General features: G+C 35.2%; 1 protein-coding gene across 1 annotated transcript in view; it reads right to left on the bottom strand.

Annotated features, from left to right (window-relative positions):
• The window catches only part of EPHA6 (EPH receptor A6), a gene marked incomplete at both ends in the record, with an annotated part of 842,065 nt that extends 817,307 nt beyond the window's left edge, over window positions 1-24,758 (bottom strand). Inside the window, 2 exon segments of the mRNA XM_081301897.1 lie at window positions 24,375-24,500; window positions 24,503-24,758. Coding sequence (XP_081158023.1) covers window positions 24,375-24,500; window positions 24,503-24,758 — 382 coding nt within the window.
• Between the last annotated feature and the right edge of the window lie 210 nt (window positions 24,759-24,968).

Raw genomic sequence — 24,968 nt, 5'->3', positions numbered from 1 at the left:
TACATTCCTGTAGTTGCCTTGAGACATACCACAAACTGAGTGGTCTAGAATGACAAAAATCTATCATTTCAAAGCACTATAGGCTTGAAGGTTGAGATCATGTATTGATGGATTTGGTTCGTTCTGAAGACTCTGAACCTGCTTTGTGCCTCTTTCCTTCTTCAGGTAGGTAACTGGCCATCTGTGGTGTCCTTGGCTTGGAGCTGCTTAATCCCAATACATACCTTCATCTTTACATGACATCCTCTTGGAGTGCATATCTGTATCCAAATTTCTCTTTTTTATTAGGTGTCTACTATACTTCAGTATGACTTTTTTTTTCCTAATTACACTGCAATAATCCTATTTTAAATATGATCGTATTTTGAACTCTTAAGGGTTATGACTTCCAACATACTGATTTTGGAGGTACACATTCAACCCATAAGACTATGATTAGTAAACGTTAACCTTGGTTCAGGTTATTTATTTTGCATCCCGATATCCTCACCTATAACATGCATATGATAATAATAAAATCTACTTTAAATGTTGTTGTAAGGGTTACATAAGGACTTAGACTGAAATACTTAGAATGGTGCCCAGCAATGAGTAAGCACTCAGAAACATACTGTTTACACTTCTTAATGTAGGCAGCTATTTCTGGGAAAGTGGCCCATAGAGAAGTAATCTCTTTACATTGTTTTTTTAGATAAAACATTGGCAATATTAAAACCCAAGCTCCTTAAAATGTCAGGTACTGGATATTTTAAAAATATAAGATTTAGAAGCATATTGATTCTGCTATATAGTTAGGAATCAATTTATGTTTAAAAGCATAATAATTGTGTATAGAACCTGAATCAATACTGGGCAGAATATTCTGTGGCACAAATTTCCTCTTATTAACCAGGCAAATACCAATAACCAGATTATTAAACCATATTTTGAATGTACTGAAATTTTTAACATGGCTTAGGTCTTTTGCTAAAAGTAATATTTCATATAAATGATGATTAGAAATCCAGATAACCTATATGGCCCTTTATCTTCTATACTACAAAGGAAGAGTTTTGACATGATAAAAGTTCCTCACATTGTACATGGGGAAATGCAAATTCATTTTTCATTTTGGGAAATTGGCTTCATGATTCTATTATTATATACAACCTATGTTGCTAATATTCTATTGAGTATAGAAGCAAAATTTTGCCTAACTCTCATGGGCTAAACCAAGAAATTCTATAGGTTCTTAGGTAGACAAAGTCATATGGTCTACTTCTTGAATTTTTAAGAGAAGTTTTAAAATTCTAAAAGAAATTATTTTAATGATCATATTACATGATAATTGATTAGATTCTGGGTTTTGACCATCCATTATTCATTCCATTTGTCATATTCTACTGGTGACAGCATTTTTAAAGGAATTCCTCATTCAACATAGTGACCAATCATGATAAGATTGTTAATCAAGGATCCCTACTCTTTCCATGATGCTCGGGGCATGACCCTATCAAGGAAAATTAGGTTTTCTCTTGCAGGACTAAGATTTTGAGATGAGAAATACAAGAACAAGAAGAAATTGGCTGAATATAATTCAGCCAACCATATGGGTGACTAATTCCTGATGCCTCCATCCCAGGTGTTGACTTCCCTTTCCAGAGCTGGTTCTCTAGGATTCACTTCAGTTCTGAGGATTATCCAGTATCATATAAGTAACTTTTTTCTTATGTTAGCTAGCTTCATGGCACATTGCTTGTTAAAAAAACAAAAAACAACAACAAAAAAAATAAAAACAAAAACACTGAATGGTCAGAAATGGGATATTCAAGCCAGACTTTCTCAAACCATCTGCACCTAAATCATGTAGGATGCTTGTTAAAAATGAAGAATCCTAAATACTATCTCAGACACATTTATATCCAATCCTTTGGAATGGGCCTCAAGACTATCTAACTGAAGCCAGTTTTACAGCAATCCCTATAGAAACTAAGTTGTTTTAGTCAGCTTTTTTGCTGCTGTGACTGAAAGAACCCAACCAGAACAATTTTAGAGGAGAAAAAGTTTATCCAGAGGCTCACAGTTTCAGAAGTCTCCATCCAGAGAAGGCAGGCTCCATTCCTCAGGGATCAAGGTGAGGCAGAACATCGTGCGGTAAGAGGGTGGCAGAGAGAAGCAAGACGAGCAGGAAGCACAGAGAAAGACGCCAGGCACCAGGTACAAATATATACCCCAGAGCCACACCCCGCAATGCCCTACCTTCTCCAGCCACAACCCACCTGCCTCTAGGTAACACTCAGTTAATCCCATCTGGGATCAATTCACTAATTAGTTTAAGGTGCTCACAAGCTAACAATTTTCCCTCTGAACCTTCTTGCATTTTCTCACACAGGAGCTTTTGGGGGACACCTCACATGGAAACCATAACATAAGACCTGTTGGTTGTTAAGTTATATCCAAATTGGGGTAAAATCAAAAGGAAATCAAAATCAAAAGAAAATCAAAAGGAAAATCAAAAATGGTCATATAGAGTGGGGCCAGGGACTAATTCAAATTGTGTGGCTTCTCATTAAGTATGTATGCTTTTATTATTGTTCATTAATCAAGACAGCATATAAAATACCTACTAGATTTAATATTATGGGACAAATTTTAACAAGCAGACAATAAGCAGAGAAGAAAAGACATGTAATAAATGGCCTTATAACCACAAAAAGAATATATAAATATAAAAATGAGATTTAAAGGATAAATAATACTTAAAGCCATAACTATTAATTTCTGATTTTAAAAAATGTCCAATGAATACATAATCCAAGAAATGAAATTCTTTATAAATATTTTTGAAATAAGTTTTTATTTCTTTTAAACAGATTACCATTATTTAAATGGAATGTAAGTTCTATGTTTTTAATATTTTAAATACATAATAAGAATAATAGTACTTAAATTTAGTATCATTGCATTTTAAAATCCTAGAAGTTGTTTGAAATTCTTTGCCCTATTTAGAAAGTGCACAGATCTAACTTTCTTAAAAATACCTTTCTTTTTTTATTTTGTGATCACTAATTTGTCCAATTAGCTTTACCAAGTAACTTAACATCCATATAAATTCCATTAGTAAAGTAAGTACAGTCACTTATTGTACTTAGCTAACTTGGGTGAATTAAAAAAAAAAAAGTTCTAGAATTAAATTTAAATGTACAATTCAAAAGATTTTGTCTTTTATCTTTCCTAGTATGTCAAATCCTCCATTGTCAGGAGATACATTTTTAAATGTCCATTTATTGGGAGGGGCTAATGACTATAAAACATGTTCATGTTTTTCAGAGATACACCTTCCATAAACCCATAGACCATGCCATCCATTTATTTTGTACTTAAATTAGAACTGATTATTCCCTAATATTTATAGCATCAAGCATGTTATATTTGCCAAACTTTAATGTAATATCACCCCAATTACATTATAAAAAGCAAAACTGTGCACATTCTTTATAGTTCTTTTCATGGTAGCAATAAAATGAGATTCTTAGGATTATGTGAAGCACTGCATTCCAGTGAAAAAAGAATTTAAGTTTACACAGTGTTTGGGATTGTGTGCGTGTGTATGTCCATGTCCATATATGCAGACATACAGTACTAGTGGAGTCTAACAATACGCTATCTATTTTAAAATATTGTTTACATTTTTTAAAACATATTGTTTACATTTTTTAAAACATTCCATGACTCAAAACACAAAATTTACTTCAAATATGTTCCCTTTTCCTATGTATGGTACTGTTTAGCATTTAAAAAGGATTTCAGTTTTTAAATCAGAATGTTGCAAAGAACAAGATGACATGGAGCAGATATTACTTCTGTGTACTTGAGATGGGAAGATACCTCTTCGTTCTGAAATTTTTCTCAAATTCTTAACCCTGTTTCAACTATGTTCTAGATTTTTCCACTCAAGGATGGAGAACATTAGAAGAGTGTAAAAGGTAGGACTGCAGGTGTTGAAAATCAGTACTCTCCTTTAGTAAAGGCACATGCACCTGGTTCTGTGCTAGCCTCATTTGGTGTGGCAAATACTCCTTGGCCTGCCGTTCCCTCTGCTCTCTCTCACCTATGACTAGGCCGTGCCACTGGCCTATTCATTTATCAGCCATGGCAGTTAATTAAGGAGATACTGGATGAAGGGCGATGAGGGTGAAGAAAAGACAAACAGACATACATAGAGTTTGGCCAAACTGATGGAGTTTGACTGACCACAAGGTACCTCAGAATGTTTATTTTATAGATTTTGTTATCAAAAGGTTATTTGTGGGAAAGTTTTAGCAAAGTGGGCAATCTGAAGGATGCAGGACTGGTAAGACATTAGGGTCATCTTGTTATGCTCAGAATCCTCTATCCCTGGGAGTTGGTGCCTGAACTCAAGGAACCAACTAATAACTCTGACCCTTTGCACAGAATTTCCTCAGGCCAGCATCACCATACCAAGTGGGCCAGATTGATCTGCATTTTTTTGCACAGGTAATTCCCTGTGCAAACACAGTCATGAGAGTCAGAAAGACCATGATTCAAATCACCACTCTCCACAAGGGAGGAGTCAGCCATTGTTGTTCATCTGGATATTAGGTAAGTGGATTTGTGTTGCTTTAGACTTAAATTGGAAGGTAAGAAATCCCACTTAAGAATAACTTCCAAGCCCAGAGTAATGACACACACCTTTAATTCCAGCAATCTGGGAAGCTGAGGCAAGAGGATTCACAAGTTTGAGGCCAGGTTCAGGAATTTAGCAAGGCCCTCAAAAACTTAATGAGACTCTGTTTCAAAATAAAAATAAATAAATAAATAAATAGTGTTGTAGCTCAGAGGTGAGGCCATCCTAGATTCAATCACCAGTACCAAAATAAATAAATAATTTATAAAAGTACAAGTTACATTAGTTGTAATTCTGCAACTGCCCTCTTGCCAAGGAGCTTATTATTAGTACACAAAATACTTTTACAGTGATGTAAATGGGAGTTTTGCCTGCCAGTTACCTATTGATCAATGTGTGCATGAGACTTCAGGGGCAATGTGTGCATGAGACTTTTTCTCAAGTATCACATGAGAAAAAAACGCTGAGCGAAGAAACTTGAGATCCAAGCAATAATAAAATAATTGAAAGACTGTTTGGAATGAATGTGAAATATGTAACTAGAATGAGGAAAGGATTATCATTAAACAGAGACAAGTGGTGGGAGGGAAAGGGAGAGAGAAAGGAAATTGTATGGAAATGGAAGGAGACCCTCAATGTTACACAAAATTACATATAAGAGGTTGTGAGGGGAAAGGGGGGGAAAAACAAGGGAGAGAATTGAACAACAGCAGATGAGGTAGAGAGGGAAGATGGGAGAAGAGAGGAGGGGAGATAGTAGGGGATAGGAAAGGTAGCAGAATACAACAGTCACTAATATGGCATTATGTAAAAATGTGAATGTGTAACCAATATGATCCTGCAATTTGTATTTGGGGTAAAAATGGGAGTTCATAACCCACTTGAATCAAATGTATGAAAGAGGATATGTCATGAGCTTTGTAATGAATAACCAATAAAAAAAAGAAAAAAAAACAGAATTTAACATAATAAAAGAAAAAATAATCATTACAATTTATGAACTAACAAATATAAAAAGAGCAAATTCATATCAAATATTTTCTACGTTTGCACTGGACTCGAACACATTCATGTTTTCCATCAGAAGCTGAGAGCAACTATAAAAGTAGGGTAATCTCAGACTAGGACAATAAATACAACACTGAAAAAAAGTATTAAGGGGAAAATGGGGGTTTGTTTCCCTTAGTTTTATAGGTACTATTTAGGTCCCCTGGATTCCAGTATCACATCAAGAGACCTTCTAACTAAGCTGGCAGTGCTTTTAGAGAATGGGATAGGGTATATATAAAAATAATAAGGATTTAAAGTATCAAAACTCTAAAAATAGGGGCTGGGGCTGTAGTTCAGTATCAGAGTTATTGCCTATCATATGTGAGGCACTGGGTTCAATCCTTAGCACCACATAAAATAAATAAAGGCATGCTGTCCATCTTCAACTACGAAAAATTTAAAAATTAAAAAACTCTGAAAATATCTTCAATTCAGTAAAATCTAGTTATAAGTCAGATTCTGACAGGCTAAGTAAATAATGTACTATGATAAAATACTTTAAACATTTGTGATTTATGCTACAGTGGAGAATTGAAATAATAATTTTATGACAGAGCAATAAATAACCATATTCCAGGAATTAGGTAATGATTAAAGGGAAAAAATATCAATCCAATTTTATAATACAACTATTTAGTTCCATAATTTAGAAATAATGCCTATACTACGGTGTTGTAATAAGAATGAACCTATCTATACCCAGGTGGACCAGAATAAGCCCAATCAGCCTGCCTGCAAACACATTCAGGCAGAGTGATCAGTAATCCATTAGTTGTATCAGCAGATCCATAAATTTTTTCAGGTAACTATTTAAGTTATATCAGGTTTATCAAAAAATGTATGATTATTTCAGTTGTTTCAGCAAAACCATATCCTTGTTTTTAGGAGAAATGGGGAAGGCCATAAAAGGTTGAGTTTGAAAAGAGGAATAATATTATAATTTTGAAACAAGATTGATAGTTCTCAGTACTTTTTGACATTCTAAATGTACAAATCTAAATGTCAACAGCTAATCATGGGTAATCTGCTATTAGTTTTTCTATTTAAAAATACCAAGTTTTGGCAGCAATTTCTACTTCCATGTGCTATTAAAGGCACATTTCTGAAATATAACATAGCCAACCTATCAAAGAGTAATTTAAATAATTTCTAAAGACAAATATTAAATAAAGCCAGTAATTTCAAAGTTCTGAAACACTGGTAAAAACAAAATTTCATACAGTTAAGAAATATAAAATTAGGATAAAATAAAAATATAATATGATAGGGGATAGCAAGTAACAATTTGCAGGAACATTTCAAATCGTATTTAATGTAAAGCTCATAGATATTGTTCATCTAAATATAAAATAACCAATAGACTGGACCACATACAATCTATTAAAATTTAATTTTGTGATTTTCTACTTTTAAAGGTGGCCCCATCACATATATTTTTAAAGAGTAAGATAAAGCAATAATCAACAAAAAATACCTCACAATTAAATGTTCTATGTTCAAAGACATTAATTTTTTGTATATTTATCTTTCATCTTTAAATGCAGCATAAGTATTAAGCTTTAAATACAGAAAAATTATTTCAAGGTTATTTAAGACTGAGGTCTCCAGAGGAGTTAGTCATCTTAATTCTCTTATTATTTTCAGATATCCACAACAATAAATCCTCATAAACATAAGACTCATTCTCATTTCCTATGTTTAATGTAAGAGTCTTACTTGTTTCTGAAATTTATATTACTTTACTTCATTTTATCTTTGCTATTTTGTTAGTATTTTGAGTTCAGGCATTTCTCTTCAATTTTATAACACTATCCTTGCAGTGGGGGCAGATCTTATTTTCAGTAATTACACAAAGCCATGTCCAATTTATGGAAATGACCAATACATTAAGTGGATATTTATTCTCAATGTCTCCATGTACTAATTCCTAGCTCATTGAGAACAGTACTTTTCATCTGTTTAAATATCAGTTCAAGTCCACAGAGCAGCAAAATACATACATGTTGATATATAAACTAAAGTTGTAACTATTCACTGAAATATAAATAGCTTCATTAGCTCAACCTTTAAAGCTGAGAACTTAGGGGCTGTAGTCTCCTTGTGTCCAGCACAGTGGAGAAATGTAGTGTCAACACGTTTTATTTTAAAATTGAATGAATATATAATTATTGTTGAATCAGTCTGCAAATTCTAACAAAGTATAGAAATTATAGGGATTAAGCTGATGCATTTATAGCTGAGCAACAAAAGGTAAAATGAACAAATAAAAACTCAAAGGTTGAGCCACGCCCTCCACCCGCGCCTGCAAGGTAGGCGGACCTGCGACCCACCACCAGACCAGGCCCAGCGGCCTGCTGAGGGGCAGAGCTACACCCTCCCCCAGCGCCAGCAAGGTAGGCGGAACTGTGACCACCAACAGAACAGGCTCAGTGGCCTGCGGAGGGGCAGAGCTGCCAACAACGCCTGCAAAGTAGGCGGACCTGCGACCCACCAGCAGAGTAGGCCCAGCAACCCGCGGAGGGACAGAGCCGCCCCACGTGCCTGCAAGGTAGGCGGACCTGCGACCCACCAGCAGATCAGGCCCAGCGGCCTGCTGAGGGGCAGAGCCGTGCCCTCCCCCTGCGCCTGCAAGGTAGGCGGATCTGCGACCCACAAGTAGAGCAGGCCCAGCGGCCTGCTGAGGGGCAGAGCTGCCCCCTCCCCCCGCGCCAGCAAGGTAGGCAGAACTGTGACCATCAACAGAACAGGCCCAGTGGCCCACGGAGGGGCAGAGCTGCCAACCACGCCTGCAAGGTAGGCGGACCTGTGACCCACCGGCAGAATAGGCCCAGGAACCCGCAGAGGGGCAGAGACACCCCACTTGCCTGCAAGGTAGGCGGACCTGCGACCCACCAACAGAACAGTCCCAGTGGCCTGCAGAAGGGCACAGCCGCCTCCCGCGCCTGCAAGGTAGGCGGACCTGTGACCCACCAGCAGCACAGGCCCAGCAGCCTGCGGAGAGGCAGAGCTGCCCCCCCCCCCGTGCCTGCAAGGTAGGCGGAACTGTGACCACTGACAGAACAGGCCCAGCGACCCGAAGAGGGGCAGAGCCACCGCCCACGCCTGCAAGGTAGATGGACCTGCGACCCACCGGCAGAACAGGCCCAGTGGCCTTCCGAGGGGCAGAGCTGCTGCATGCGACTGCAAAGGAGGCGGAACTGCGACCACCGACAGGACAGGCCTAGCAGCCCGGAGACAGGCAGAGCCGCCACCCGCGCCTGCAAGGTAGGCGCACCTGCTACCAACCAGCAGAACAGGCCCAGCGGCCTGCCGATGTGGTAGGCACATTGCCCCAATTGGAGGAGGAGCAGAGCCCCTGCCTGCGCCTGCGTGGGAGACTTTGCAACTATACAAGAGTAATACAAATATATAGGGGGAAAATTCAATAACACAACAGTTTCAGTAAGCAGAAAGAAACGCGAACAGGATGAAGAGACAAGGAAAGAAAGGACCACAAGCAATGCAGGTCAACTCAACCTTAGAAGAGGTAATATCTGCAGCAGATGGAATGTCAGATAAAGAATTCAGGAGATACATGCTTCAGATGATCTGGAGTCTCAAGGAAGACATTAGACAGCAAAATCAGACAATGAAAGATCTCTTCAACAATGAATTACATAAACAAATCCAGGAAGCAAAAGATCAACTATACAGGGAGATAGAGGTTATAAAAAACAAACAAACAGAAATCCTAGAAATGCAGGAAGCAATAAACCAACTTAAAAACTCAATTGAGAATACTACCAGCAGAGTAGAACACTTAGAAGATAGAACATCAGACAATGAAGACAAAGTATTTCAACTTGAAAAGAACATAGACAGCTCAGCAAGACTGCTAAGGAACCATGAGCAGAACATTCAAGAAATATGGGATAACATAAAGAGACCAAACTTAGGAGTCATTGGGATACAGGAAGGTATAGAGGTCCAAACCAAAGGAATGAGCAATCTATTCAATGAAATAATTCGAGAAAGCTTCCCAGACTTGAAGAATGAGACAGAATCCCAAATCCTAGAAGCCTACAGGACACCGAATGTGCAAAATCATAAGAGATGCACACCTAGACACATTATAATGAAGATGCCCAACATACAGAATAAGGAGAGAATTTTAAAAGCAACAAGAGAAAGGAAGCAGATTACATTTAGGGGTAAACCAATAAGGATGACAGCTGATCTCTCAACACAGACTTTGAAAGCAAGAAGATCCTGGAATAACATATTTCAAACACTGAAAGAAAATGGGTTCCAACCAAGAATTGTGTATCCAGCAAAATTAAGCTTCAGGATGGAAGATGAAATTAAAACCTTCCACGATAAACAAAAGTTAAAAGAATTGGCAGCTAGAAAACCATCTCTCCAAAAAATCCTCAGCAAAACATTACAGGAAGAGGAAATGGAAAATAACAATGAAAACCAACAGTGGGAGGTAGGACAGTAAAGGGGGGAAAATAATCAAAGAGGAAAACAAACCATATTCAGTAACATAAATAAACAAATATGGCTGGAAGGATAACCCATATCTCAATAATAATCCTAAATATTAATGGCTTAAACTCACCAATTAAGAGACACAGGCTAGTAGAATGGATCACAAAACATGACCCAACAATATGCTGCCTACAGGAGACGAATATGATAGGAAAAGACATACATAGACTGAAGGTGAAAGGTTGGGAAAAATCATATCACTCATATGGACTTTGGAAACAAGCAGGAGTGTCCATACTAATATCAAATAAAATAGATTTCAAGCCAAAGTTAATCAAAAGGGATAAAGAGGGACACTACATACTGCTCAAGGGAACCATACACCAACAAGACATAACAATCATAAATATATATGCCCCAAACAATGGTGCAGCTATGTTCATCAAGCAAACTCTTCTCAAGTTCAAGAGTCTAATAGACCACCATACAATAATCATGGGAGACTTCAACACACCTCTCTCACCACTGGACAGATCTTCCAAACAAAAGTTGAATAAGGAAACTATAGAACTCAATAACACAATTAATAACCTAGACTTAATTGACATATATAGAATATACCACCCAACATCAAGCAGTTACACTTTTTTCTCAGCATCACATGGATCCTTCTCAAAAATAGATCATATATTATGTCACAGGGCAACTCTTAGACAATATAAAGGAGTAGAGCTAATACCATGCATCTTATCTGATCATAATGGAATGAAACTGAAAATGAACGATAAAAGAAGGAAGGAAAAATCATGCATCACTTGGAGAATGAACAATAGGTTACTGAATGATCAATGGGTTATAGAAGACATCAAGAAGGAAATTAAAAAATTCTTAGAGATAAATGAAAACACTGACACAACATATCGGAATCTATGGGACACATTGAAAGCAGTTCTAAGAGGAAAATTCATTGCTTGGAGTTCATTCCTTAAAAATAGAAAAAACAACAAATAAATGATCTCATACTTCATCTCAAAATCCTAGAAAAAGAAGAGCAAAACAACAGCAAAAGAAGTAGAAGGCAAGAAATAATTAAAATCAGAGCTGAAATTAATGAAATCAAAACAAAAGAAACAATTGAAAAAATTGACCAAACTAAAAGTTGGTTCTTTGAAAAAATAAATAAGAACAAAAGACCCTTAGCCATGCTAACGAAGAGAAGAAGAGAGAGAACTCAAATTACTAGCATACAGGATGAAAAAGGCAATATCACAACAGACACTTCAGAAATACAGAAAATAATCAGAAATTATTTTGAATCCTTATACTCCAATAAAATAGAAGATAGTGAAGGCATCAATAAATTTCTTAAGTCATATGATCTGCCCAGATTGAGACAGGAGGATATATACAACCTAAACAGACCAATATCAATTGAGGAAATAGAAGAAACCATCAAAAGATTACCAACTAAGAAAAGCCCAGGACCGGATGGGTATACAGCAGAGTTTTACAAAACTTTTAAAGAGGAACTAATACCAATACTTTTCAAGCTATTTCAGGAAATAGAAAAAGAGGGAGAACTTCCAAATTCATTCTATGAGGCCAACATCACCCTGATTCCTAAACCAGACAAAGACACTTCAAAGAAAGAAAACTACAGACCTATATCTCTAATGAACCTCGATGCAAAAATCCTCAATAAAATTCTGGCGAATCGGATACAAAATCATATCAAAAAAATTGTACACCGTGATCAAGTAGGATTAATCCCTGGGATGCAAGGCTGGTTCAATATATGGAAATCAATAAATGTTATTCACCACATCATTAGACTTAAAAATAAGAACCATATGATCATCTCGATAGATGCAGAAAAAGCATTCGACAAAGTACAGCATCCCTTTATGTTCAAAACTCTCGAAAAAATAGGGATAACAAGAACATACCACAACATTGTAAAAGCAATCTATGCTAAGCCTCAGGCTAGCATCATTCTGAATGGAGAAAAATTGAAGGCATTCCCTCTAAAATCTGGAACAAGACAGGGATGCCCTCTCTCACCACTTCTGTTCAACATAGTTCTCGAAACACTGGCCAGAGCAATTAGACAGATGAAAGAAATTAAAGGCATAAAAATAGGAAAAGAAGAACTTAGATTATCACTATTTGCAGATGACATAATTCTATACCTAGCAGACCCAAAAGGGTCTACAAAAAACTATTAGAGCTAATAAATGAATTCAGCAAAGTGGCAGGATATAAAATCAACACGCATAAATCAAAGGCATTCCTGTATATCAGCGACAAATCCTCTGAAATGGAAATGAGGAAAAACACTCCATTCACAATATCCTCAAAAAAAATAAAATACTTGGGAATCAACCTAACAAAAGTGGTGAAAGACTTATACAATGAAAACTACAGAACCCTAAAGAGAGAAGTAGAAGAAGATCTTAGAAGATGGAAAAATATACCCTGTTCATGGATAGGCAGAACTAACATCATCAAAATGGCGATATTACCAAAAGTTCTCTATAGGTTTAATGCAATGCCAATCAAAATCCCAATGGCACTTCTTGTAGAAATAGATAAAGCAATCGTGAAATTCATATGGAAAAATAAAAGACCCAGAATAGCAAAAACAATTCTAAGCAGGAAGTGTGATTCAGGTGGTATAGCGATACCAGATTTCAAACTATATTACAGAGCAATAGTAATAAAAACAGCATGGTACTGGTACTAGAACAGGCTGGTGGACCAATGGTACAGAATAGAGGACACAGAGACTAATCCACGAAGCTACAACTATCTTATATTTGATAAAGGAGCTAAAAACATGCAATGGAGAAAGGATAGCATCTTTAACAAACGGTGTTGGGAAAACTGGAAATCCATATGCAACAAAATGAAACTGAATCCCCTCCTCTCGCCATGCACAAAAGTCAACTCAAAGTGTATCAAGGAGCTAGATATCAAATCAGAGACTCTCCATCTGATAGAAGAAAAAGTTGGCTCCAATCTACATATTGTGGGGTCGGGCTCAAAATTCCTTAATAGGACACCCATAGCACAAGAGTTAATAACAAGAATCAACAAATGGGACTTGCTCAAACTAAAAAGTTTTTTCTCAGCAAAAGAAACAATAAGAGAGGTAAATAGGGAGCCTACATCATGGGAAAAAATCTTTACTCTTCACACTTCAGATAGAGCCCTAATATCCAGAGTATATAAAGAACTCAAAAAATTAGACAATAAGATAACAAATAACCCAATCAACAAATGGGCCAAGGACTTAAACAGAAACTTCTCAGAGGACGACATACAATCAATCAACAAGTACATGAACAAATGCTCACCATCTCTAGCAGTCAGAGAAATGCAAATCAAAACCACCCTAAGATACCATCTAACTCCAGTAAGATTGGCAGCCATTATGAAGTCAAACAACAACAAGTGCTGGCGAGGATGTGGGGAAAAGGGTACACTTGTACATTGTTGGTGGGACTGCAAATTGGTGCAGCCAATTTGGAAAGCAGTATGGAGATTTCTTGGAAAGCTGGGAATGGAACCACCATTTGACCCAGCTATTCCCCTTCTCGGTCTATTCCCTAAAGACCTAAAAAGAGCATGCTACAGGGACACTGCTACATCGATGTTCATAGCAGCACAATTCACAATAGCAAGACTGTGGAAGCAACCTAGATGCCCTTCAATAGACGAATGGATTAAAAAAAAGTGGCATTTATACACAATGGAGTATTACTCTGCATTAAAAAATGACAAAATTATAGAATTTGGAGGGAAATGGATGGCATTAGAGCAGATTATGCTAAGATAAGCTAATCAATCCCTAAAAAACAAATGCCAAATGTCTTCTTTGATATAAGGAGAGTAACTAAGAACAGAGTAGGGAAGAAGAGCATGAGAAGATGACTAACATTAAACAGGGATGAGAGGTGGGAGGGAAAGGGAGAGAGAAGGGAAATTGCTTGGAAATGGAAGGAGACCCTCAGGGTTATACAAAATTACATACAAGAGGAAGTGAGGGGAAAGGGAAAAATAATACAAGGGGGAGAAATGAATTACAGTAGAGGGGGTAGAGAGAGAAGAGGAGAGGGGAGTGGAGGGGAGGGGGGATAGTAGAGGATAGGAAAGGCAGCAGAATACAACAGACATGAGTATGTCAATATGTAAATCAGTGGAAGTGTAACGGATGTGATTCTGCAGTCTGTATACGGGGTAAAAATTGGAGTTCATAACCCACTTGAATCAAAGTGTGAAATATGATATATCAAGAACTATGTAATGTTTTGAACAACCAATAAAAAAAAAACTCAAAGGTTGTTTATATGCTGCAATGAAGAATTATTTGAGAACCTTATAACTGAAGTATGTTAAAAATTTTATTTGATTTAAGACTTTGTAGCATTTCATAAAAAGAATTTAGTCTTAATAATGCTACTAAAACTTTGGAATTCTAATATTTTAAAATAAACCCTTAAAATTTAATTCCATATTTCCAGTTAATGGGATTCTTGAAAAATCTAAAAGGCAATGCATCCATAAGTAGATTCCTTGTAATAAACTCATGAAGATTATAAAGGTTATTATATGTGTAATTTTTACTAAAAATACTAACAAAGTGTTATTTTAATACACTGTGTAAACCACATTTTCTCTAATTTTTAAATTAAAGTCATTATAGTACAAAACTATAAGACCATAAGGTATTATAGTACATGTACTGTTTCATATAGTATTATAAAAATAGTCATAAAATTGAGTATGTTAGATTTTACTTGTTTTGAAGCCAAGTCATGTTAAGCAATATGCTACACCATCATATATAATTCCCAAGGTTTTCTGGGTTTTAGATAAAAATGAGAAAATCTTACCAACTGTTCCTTCATTAAAGTAAGCATATAAAAGGGTCAACATAATAGTGAATTTCTCTCAATAAAGTATTCTTGATTCTTAAATCTTTGTTTTTGTTAAAGCATTATGCCAATGACTAATAAGTGGATTAATACAAAGATTTTCATTTTATTTTAGAAATTAATACAATTCTCTTATGATACTGTGCAATGGAATATAACAATTGGCTCAGTTATTTGTCATCACACTTTATAGAAACTACTGAATGTTTTCACATGCATTCACAATATTTTTTAAAATATGTTTTAGCTGTTGATAGACTCTTACTTTATTTATATGCAGTGTTGAGAATTGAACCCAGTGCCTCACACATGCCAGGCAAGCATTCTACCACTGAGCCACAGCCTCAGCCCCAAGACAAATATTATTTAAGTATACTTTAACCCAAGAAAGAGACAGTGAAACAAAACAATTTCAATATTGGATAAAATGGTGTTTTAATAAAGTTTGTTATCAACATATACTTCTATACTTGCAGAGATCAAAGGACCTAGAGCAGACTATTTTATTCAGTATGTATCTCCAGGGAAAATTCTTAACCAACAGTCTCATTTTAAAAATAGTGTCCTCATTTAGCTTTTTTCTTATCTTTATTTTTCTTTGATTTTTGGTATGTTTATTGCTGCTTAGCTACGGTGTTATATTTAAAAATCTACTTCAATTATGTGAGATATTAATTCTTAAAATAATGTATTTATTGAACTCTATAGTTAAATTTGCCAAACATTTAATTTCAATTACCTTTACCAATATTAAATTATCATATCACTATTAAAAAAGTCTCACTTTAAAAGTAAAAATTAAAGTGCCATTAAGACATAGTTCAACTCAAATGTAGACACAATCATTTTAGTTATTCTAAGATCATTCTTACTTGGAATGCATATTAACACAATACCTCTTTATTTCCTAGTTCAAAATATTTCTCTTTATGATGTTGCTTAAAGTATAATTAACTAAGTAGGTAAATTTCTATATGCTATTTTTTAAAAAATCATGGGAATTTTTAATATTAAAAGCAAATGATTTTTTTATTCTAGATGCTATGCCCTACTTAATAAGAATTTGTGTCTCTTTGCAATATTCATGTACCACAAAATATAAATTATCACTGTATAGTATAGTCATACATAATTACCCCACTGCTATATCATTAGTAAATTAACATAATAAATAAATTATAAGTATTTACATTTAATGCTTACTTTTATCAGATCCAGATATCCACAAAATTACCAAAACTGCAAGAGTAAAATAACAATTCTACCTCCTAACATCCATTTTCTAAGGCCATATTATCTCATCTCTCCTATGATCAAAAAATATGAATTCTATGCATGAAATTTTTAAGTGAAATAGGAAGAAGAATTAAGATTTTCAATTATATCCACTAAGTACAGTTCACCAAACAGGCCAATAGCCAGAGGCCTCTGCAGTACCTGGGAATGCAGATGAATATATTTTTGAGGATATGGGTTGACAATACATAATTTCATCCCAATTCTTGCTCCAAAGTTCAGTTACAACATATGCTCACTGGTATCTGAAATTGGAAACTTGCATCTTCAACATGAATTCAAGTTTTTAATAATTAACCCCCTTTAAATAAACACACCAGAATAGGCCAGTCTAATTTGCCTTCAACAAAACTTCATTTTACTTGTCAGCCTACGAAAAGTCATTACTGCATGAAATATTTATTTTTGGTACATATATTTGTAAAATGCATACTTGTATATTTTATATTCATATAATTAAACAAAAATCTACCTATCCATACATACAGTTAACAAGTTTCTTATAAAGCAATTTTAAAATAAAGCAAATACTGCATATTTTTTGCTCCCTTTTCTTCCAATCTCATTTACTGTAAAACTCTTCACCTTACAAAAAATAAGTATTGATAAAAGATTCATAACAGTAACAGAACAGACTAAGACACTAGTGAAGACTGTGTGAGATAATCATCATTGTAGCCTTCAGTAGCTAGCATGTTGCCTAATATTTATTTTCTTTCTTTTTAAATTTTATAGTTCCTATGGACACAATATCTTTATTTTGTTTATTTATTTTTATGTGGTGCTGAGGATGAACTCAGTGCCTCACATGTGCAAGGAAAGTGCTCTGCCCCTGAGCCACAACCCAACCCTTAATATTTAATTTTTTAACTTTGAGAAAAATGCAATAAAATTATAGATTCTTTCAAATAAATGGTACACAAACATTCTACACCATGAGGCTCGGTTATTAGTCCATATCAGTCTGTATTATCACATAGCAAATATGTTTTTAAAGATTTTCTACCTAATTAAAAATTTGATTTTCAGGGGGACAAAAAAAAAAAAAAAACATACAGGAAATGCTACACTGGGTCTTATGTTCTAAGTGGGAAAGTTCTCCTTGAGCCTCTACCAAGTACACCAGCCACCATATAGCAGAACTTCAATCAATGTTTTTAAAAATGAATATTGTCACTTACTTTTAACATATTTGTCAGTAAAAACTGAAATCGTATATTCCATAAATAGCCATATGATTGAAAGAGATTATTAAATTTTTCCAGATCATCTGAAACATTAAAGTAAAATGTGAAGTTTACTAAATTTTAATAAATCTTTTAAAATATTAAGAAATGTTTAAATGAAGTATCTCCAAATAATGAATTTTGTAATATATACTAACTATATGTGAGTGTTAAGTGAGGAATTTTATGCTTCTATATATTTAATAGTTATATTCATACGATATTATAAAAGTCAACTTAAAGTAATGAGTAAATAACTTCTCAGGAAAAATTTTAATTGCATGAAATTTCTATTGTTTAGTTTAAAGTCTAAAAGCTTTTCCCCTCATTCCTACCACCAGAAATATCGTGTATCCTTCAATTTCATTCTTTCGGTTTCATAAGCTTTCTGAACATCTATTTGTTTCTTTTCATTTAAAAAAATGCAGAGAGAAGATAAATGGAAAATATCTGAAAACACATCTGTTTTATATCCGATATTTGAATTTTTGTTTACAATAATAGCAAATTGATCAAAACAGAGATGAATAAATCTGGTACATTTGTAAACCCTCAACTATCACTCTTATTAGAAAAAACTAGATGGATCATTACATTGCCTTGTGAAAGTGTCCCTAATTATACCAACATCCACTCTGACAAAAATAACTGTATATGGAAAGCTGCGAAGTCCGAAAAGCATCAACAAATTGTACTTGTTGATCCAAGATGAATGTACATTATGCATAATGGTTGGACATAGCAAATTTGTACTATTAAGGTTATGTTTTAAATGACAATCGGCTTGGGCTGAATAAAGTAGGAAATGGACATTACATCCTTGCTATGTAGTTTGTTCTACCCCATTCCTCTTATCTGGTCAAATATCAACAATTATATAGTGAACTTCATTTTAAAGGCAGGTAATGGAGCATTTATTTGAGCTCCTTGAAAAGAAAATGGTAAGAATGCTGAATATCCAGATTTATTTCTCTCTAGGGACAAGATCATCTCATATATGCTAGCTCCAAAATATATCTCAGGCTTACCTGCCTGCTCTTCAGTTTTACTACCACAGCTCTAGGACAGGCCACCATTAACAACTCTCTGAACAACTCTGATGGGCTCCTAATTCTGCTCTTGCCAGCTTTCAGTCATGTCTTTGCTTACTTGCTACAATACTCTTAATATTAGTGAAATGGCTTATTTTACTCATTTGGTTAAAAATCTCCCAATCACTTCACCTTTCACCTGGTATAATTTATTTTATTTTATTTTTTTAAAAGAGAGAGTAATAGAGGGAGAGAGAGAGAGAGAATTTTTAATATTTACTTTTTTTTTAGTTATCGGCGGACACAACATCGTTGTTTGTATGTGGTGCTGAGGATCGAACCCGGGCCACAAGCATGCCAGATGAGCGTGCTACCATTTGAGCCACATCCCCAGCCCTCACCTGGTATAATTTAAAAAGGTTTACTCCTTAACCAGTGCTCTTTTTCTACTCTATGGAATTTGGGTTATTAACCATCTTTCAAATCTCACTTCTTGCTTGCCCAGTAAATTCCAGTTACACTGGACTTGATTTTTCAAATACATTAAGCTTATTTCTCTTCAAGGCCATTGCTGTGGCAGTGCCATCCACTTTTAATGCACTTTTTCCTGCTCTGCTTAATTAATTCTTTCTCTTCCCTGAGAATGAGGCTTAAATGTCACCCCCATGTACACACAGACCTAACTGTCCTGTTTTACACAGTATGTCTTTCCTGTTATTTTCTATCTCAGCACTTTTGTTGATTCTGCCATAGAATTTCTACAACCTTTATTGTTTTATTTACTTACCAAGCTTCATGAGGATATAAAACACACCTGCCTATCCCATAACGTTTCTCCATGATCTAAATTTTAGATTCTAGGGAACAATATTCAATAAAATAAAAATTAATGTTTTCAATTTTTTAGTGATGAGGTATATAAATATCATGAGTTTAAAAGAACACGAAATGCATAAGCAATTTAACCCCTATGTAAGTATAGTTTGATAGCATGGTTGGCAATGTACATTGGATAGTCAACCTATTTTGATTATTTAGCTATATATATATTGGTCTCCACCATGTTTATACTACCAAGAAGTGTTGAGCCAGGGTATAATAACAAGACTTCTAGCTCTGTTTTGTGAAGCAGAATCTAATCTTTCATGGTGACAACTGAAACATAGTTTTAGGAGAATCATAGGTGTATATAAGGCAGGAGGAGGATGGAGAAAAGAAAGTGATATTGAGATTGTGTGACAGAGAAATAGTTTGGTATATAAAAAACTATAATGTCTTTTATATTTAAAAAAGTTTATACTAGCAGTGATTAGTAAAAACAAAATACTTTCTACTCCATTATTTTTCTAATATTTATTTTGTAATAACAGTAACCCAAAAGTTAAAAAAAATAGTTAACCATTTACTTCTCTTGTACAATTAAAAACATTTTCTCTTCCTTAAAAATTTAAAAGTGCTTGATGTATGTGCAGTTTCTATTATATTCTTTTAAGTTATTTCTGGTTTGAAACACAGATCTTTAATGAACACTGTATAATTTTTTGTGCAAGCAAACTATTTTAGATATAATCTCATTTCAAACCCAGAACAACCAACATTTAGATGGTCATTGCTGAATCTGCATAAAAATGATGTTTAATTTTTCAGGATACTAAGCATAATGACCATACAACGACATTTTAACTTTAAATGTATAATAAAATGACATTCTTGGTTGCATTGATATTTATATATCAATAAAAAATTTTAAATATTCAAGAGTTTGAAAAGTATTATTAGTATTTAAAGTTCAAATGTTCTTAAAATTTTTCCTTAATTCTACATTTATAGAAATATAAGAATATTCAATCTTACAGTTTTCAACACTGTTTATAGTTAGTCAACTAATTTTAAGCCATGAACTTTGTTAAGCAGATTTTTTTTGCTTAGATATGTTAACTTTTATTTACACATAATTTAGTTGCTTTTGCAGTCACAATTCATCTAAGTCAATAAATTCAATAAAACTAATTGGTCACATTACCATTGTAGTTATTTTGTTTGTCACTGAATCATCTGGGGGGGAAATGAATTCAAACAATAGCAGTAATAAAATAAGTACTAGATTCATGTACCCAAATCCTACTTTGACTTAATGAATTATTTGTGTATGTAACTGACTATTTGTATAAACACTAGCCACACCCTGAGAGGCATATCAACTCATTTAGGCAATAAAATACTCTTTGCAAAGTGAAATAATCTTTGAATAAATGGATCCCTAGTGGCTACTAACCATTGTAATTGACATAGATGGTTAACTTATACATGAAGCAAGACTTTATTTGATATTCACCATTACAGAAACAAAAGGTTATCATCTAGAGAAGATAAAGTCAGATTTTTAGATAAAAATTTAAAACACTGAATTAATGTTGTGGCTTTAAATATAGGAGAAATCAATGGAATAAAAGGGATTTGAATAGAAAGCATGTTTTCATTTATTCAGATACTTTCTCATTAAATCAAGGAGGTCTGGGTAATACAGTCAAACTTAATAGTAGAAAACTTTACAGTTAGTTAAAAGACAAGATCAGTCCTTTCTAGAGCCAAGTCACTAATTTATTTACTTATCAAGTAAATAATGTAGTAGTTTACATTCGTTAGGCCTTGTCATTATTTAACCCTGCCTATGTATGGAAAACCAGGAATGGGAATGACTCCATTCTTTCCTGTCAGGTAGGATTTTTATATAATTTGCTAGAAAAAATGCACAGTTAAAATTTTTACTTTGTGAAAGTCCTTTATCAAGAAGGAAAGTTATATAAAAGTGGAATTTTACCCTCTATAAAATAACAAGTTTCAAAAGTGTTAATGAAAATTACTAGGGATATGAACAGCATCTTCTCAAAATAAACAAATATTAATTATTTTATTGATATTTTTATGTGTATAAGAAACCAACATATTTTACATTAGTCTTCCCATACTGCATGTTTACAATAATTATGTATTGTTCTATGGTTTTGATGTACAAAGGCTGATGCTTTGCCTTATCTAATGACACTACAAATTAAGAAAATATGCCTAAAAAGTTCACAAGTTTAACATTTACAAGGTTGGTATCTATGAACCATTTGTGTTATTTGTGGTCGTTTCAGTATCTAAACATTATCTAAAATTATTATCAGGCAAATTTCTAACCACTGTAAGTTTAGGTTCTACAGAGCATAAACAACCATTTGTGATGATGAAAAAATCTGAATCATAACTTCTCTATATAATTTTTTTGAAGAATTATCCTAAATTTTCCCTAACTTAACCAGTAGATACTATTTTACCCACATATATTTTTATGCATAACCCGTATTTTTAACATATGAATATAAATTCAAATTAAGAGCTTTAGTAGACACTCTTTAATGATCCTATTTATCTGATAAAAAAGACTGGGAAATACTAATTTTCCAATATTAAGTTCAGCTAAAAAATGAATTACATGTTTGGTATTTATTTTAGGTGAAACATTGTTAAATGGTATGGAGAAGTCATTAAAATAGCTAAGCAAATTAAAACTACTGCAAAAGGTTACCATTACTAGGCTTTTTAAATTTAATGTAACTATCTGAAAGGTTATACTTTAACATGATACATTTTTGTAAAATGGGTGTGAAAATTCATACACACCTGTTTTATTTATGTTAGTAAACCCAAGGACTAGGGTGGTTGCTGATGTATCATAGGTACTAAATAAAATTTTTTAAAAAATCTATTTAGGAAAATTCTTACACAGGAATAACTGTTAAAAACTTGTGGTAAACTTAATTCTCAAAGTGTACATCTCTTTAGCCTCCAGAGATACTAACATAAAGTACAATGTTTTACTTTCCAGTTATTATTATGAATTGTAATTCAAACAACAACAATAACAAAAAAAAAACCCAAAGTACATGTATAAAGGCAAAAAAAAAAAAAGAAAGAAAAAGAAAAAGAAAGAATAACATTACCTAAGGTTAGGTAAAAAGAAGTGAAAGGAGGGGAAGGCAGGGGATGTGGGGATTAGAAAGATAGTAGAATGAAACAGACATTATTACTTTATGTATATATGTAACTGTATGACCAATATGATTCTACAATATGTATACTCAGAAAAATGAGAAATTATATATCATCTAGGTGTGATATATCAAAGTTTATAAGTGCATACTACTATCATGTATAATTAATTAAAATAAAAAATTAATTTAAAAATTGTTCTCTCTCCTAATAAAAATGGTCAAGTAAATAATTATATGTTAGTTTTAACAATCTTCTAATTTCACAGAGGTAAAATAAATGCTCCTTTGGTATTTAATACCAATAGTCCTTGAAAACAAATGAGTGATGTGGCGTGAAATTATACCCCATCATAGGAGAGTATGGCACTATGGTGTCACTTATTATGTGACATATCTTCAAAGTCATGAAAGTTATTAGGGTTCCAAGTTCACATATGAATTTGTGATTACATTCTGTCAGATAAAAAATAATAAATAGGAAAACATGGCAAAGCACCAACTATGTAAATGAGAACTGAGTATTGATTCCAAGTGATTATTTTATTTCTAAATAAAGTATATTGTTCATATATGTTTATGACAAAAGTAAGGCTTCGTTGTTTTACTTGCCTTCTGTCTTAATCTTCTTCCCTTTACACAAAAGTACACACTCTCGATTCCTCTGACCTCCATTTTTATATCTGCAAATTATTTCCAGACCCTTACACACACATATGTCTCATCTGTTAAATTGCAGTTACAATTGTCCACAGTTGTTTTACAGTTGAAATCTTTAGGAGAGGTGACAGATTGGTGGTCATCACATTGCCAGTGAGAGCATCCAGCCAGGTACATGATGGAAAACTTTTATGGTTGTTGGATACCTAGTCTAAAGGAATTTACAATATGCATATGATATTATTATAGACCTTTAAATATTCAGAAATCCAAGGAAATGTATTTTATAAAGATTGTTTAAATAGAAGGAAAGAAAATACTCATTGATTTACACCGTGTTGCACATACTATTCACCTTTACTTTGTCTCTGTACCCACCAAAACAAATTCCTACGAAATATCTGACAGAAACTTGACGTTATGAATAGGATATTCAAAACTTGGAAATTCACACTTCACGCTTATCTACTCCCTGCTCGCAAAAAATAGAGACCCCACCACAGATCTGTTTCTATCTGCTCCAGGAGGAAATTTGAACAGGGTTCTGGGGCTAAGGCTAGGTGAGGGCAACACTGAGTGACTGGGGTGGGGGTGGGGGTAAAAGGCTGACAATTAGTCACTAGGTACAGCGGGAGCAAGCAAGCTGCCTTTCAAGTAGGCATGTAGGAGAATCCACACATTACCCTGTTTTGAGCGACACCCGAGAGTCCCCATTAAGTCTGTGCCACGGAGCCTGACCTCCGGTGGAGACTGCGCAGCCAGGAGCAGTCCCACAGACGCCAGCAAAGGGACCCACGTGCTGCTGATGCTCACGCATCTGTTTAAAGAAATCTGGAAGCAGAAAGGCTCACAGCTCCTGGGGCCACCAGCCCTAGGCGGCGTAGAAAGGACGCTCCGGTGAAGGAAAATCCTTGACCCCCCTCGTGTGGCAAACCCAGAGAAACTGACCCCAGGACGAAGTTACCTGCAGAAGGCCACCTGCCTTAGTCCTCAAAGCACCTTCCTCCTCGCGTCCCCTCTTGCTCCTCCACCCCGTCCCTTACCTTGGTTGTTGGAGACGTGACTGCAGTCGCCTGGCCAAGCTGTCAGCAGTGGCAAGAAGAAACCAAATTGCAAAAGAAATTCCTGGACTTCGCAGCCCCCCATGGTTCTCCCGGGCTCTCTTTTTTTTCCCTTAAAAAGAAGTGGTAGCAGCTCAACCAGGTGTTCAGGATAGGGTGGGGGTCCTGGTCCACGTCTTCTTCCTCCTCCTCCTCCTCCACCTCCACCCGGCCCGCAGGGGGTGTCCCGGGGCGCCCCCCGAGTGAGACCCCGGGAGCAGGGCACGAGGGTCCAGGCTGCCCAGGTGCGAGTGCAGCTGCTTCGGAGGAGGACACTGCCTGCGGCGCCGGGGAGCTCCTGGCGGCTGGAGGCGAGGGGAATTGCATCCACCACTGTGTCCCGCTTGCGCGAGGACTATTCACTTGGGCCCCGGAGAGCGCGCGCGCAGGAGCGAGCTAGGGCTGTGGTTTGGGGGAGGGGAGCGAGGGGCGGGGGAGGGCGCCTCACCGCGGGGATGAAGGGAGGGACCACCAGGTGCTAGGGGCAGTTCGGGCGGTCAGAGCGCCTCTCCGGACTAAAGTGGGCACTTGCAGAGA

The sequence above is a fragment of the Spermophilus citellus genome (assembly GCF_964194105.1).
Source record: "Spermophilus citellus genome assembly, chromosome: 7".
Taxonomy (NCBI): domain Eukaryota; kingdom Metazoa; phylum Chordata; class Mammalia; order Rodentia; family Sciuridae; genus Spermophilus; species Spermophilus citellus.
The sequence above is the reverse complement of the archived record's forward strand: the minus strand, read 5'-3'. Positions and strand labels throughout refer to the sequence as shown.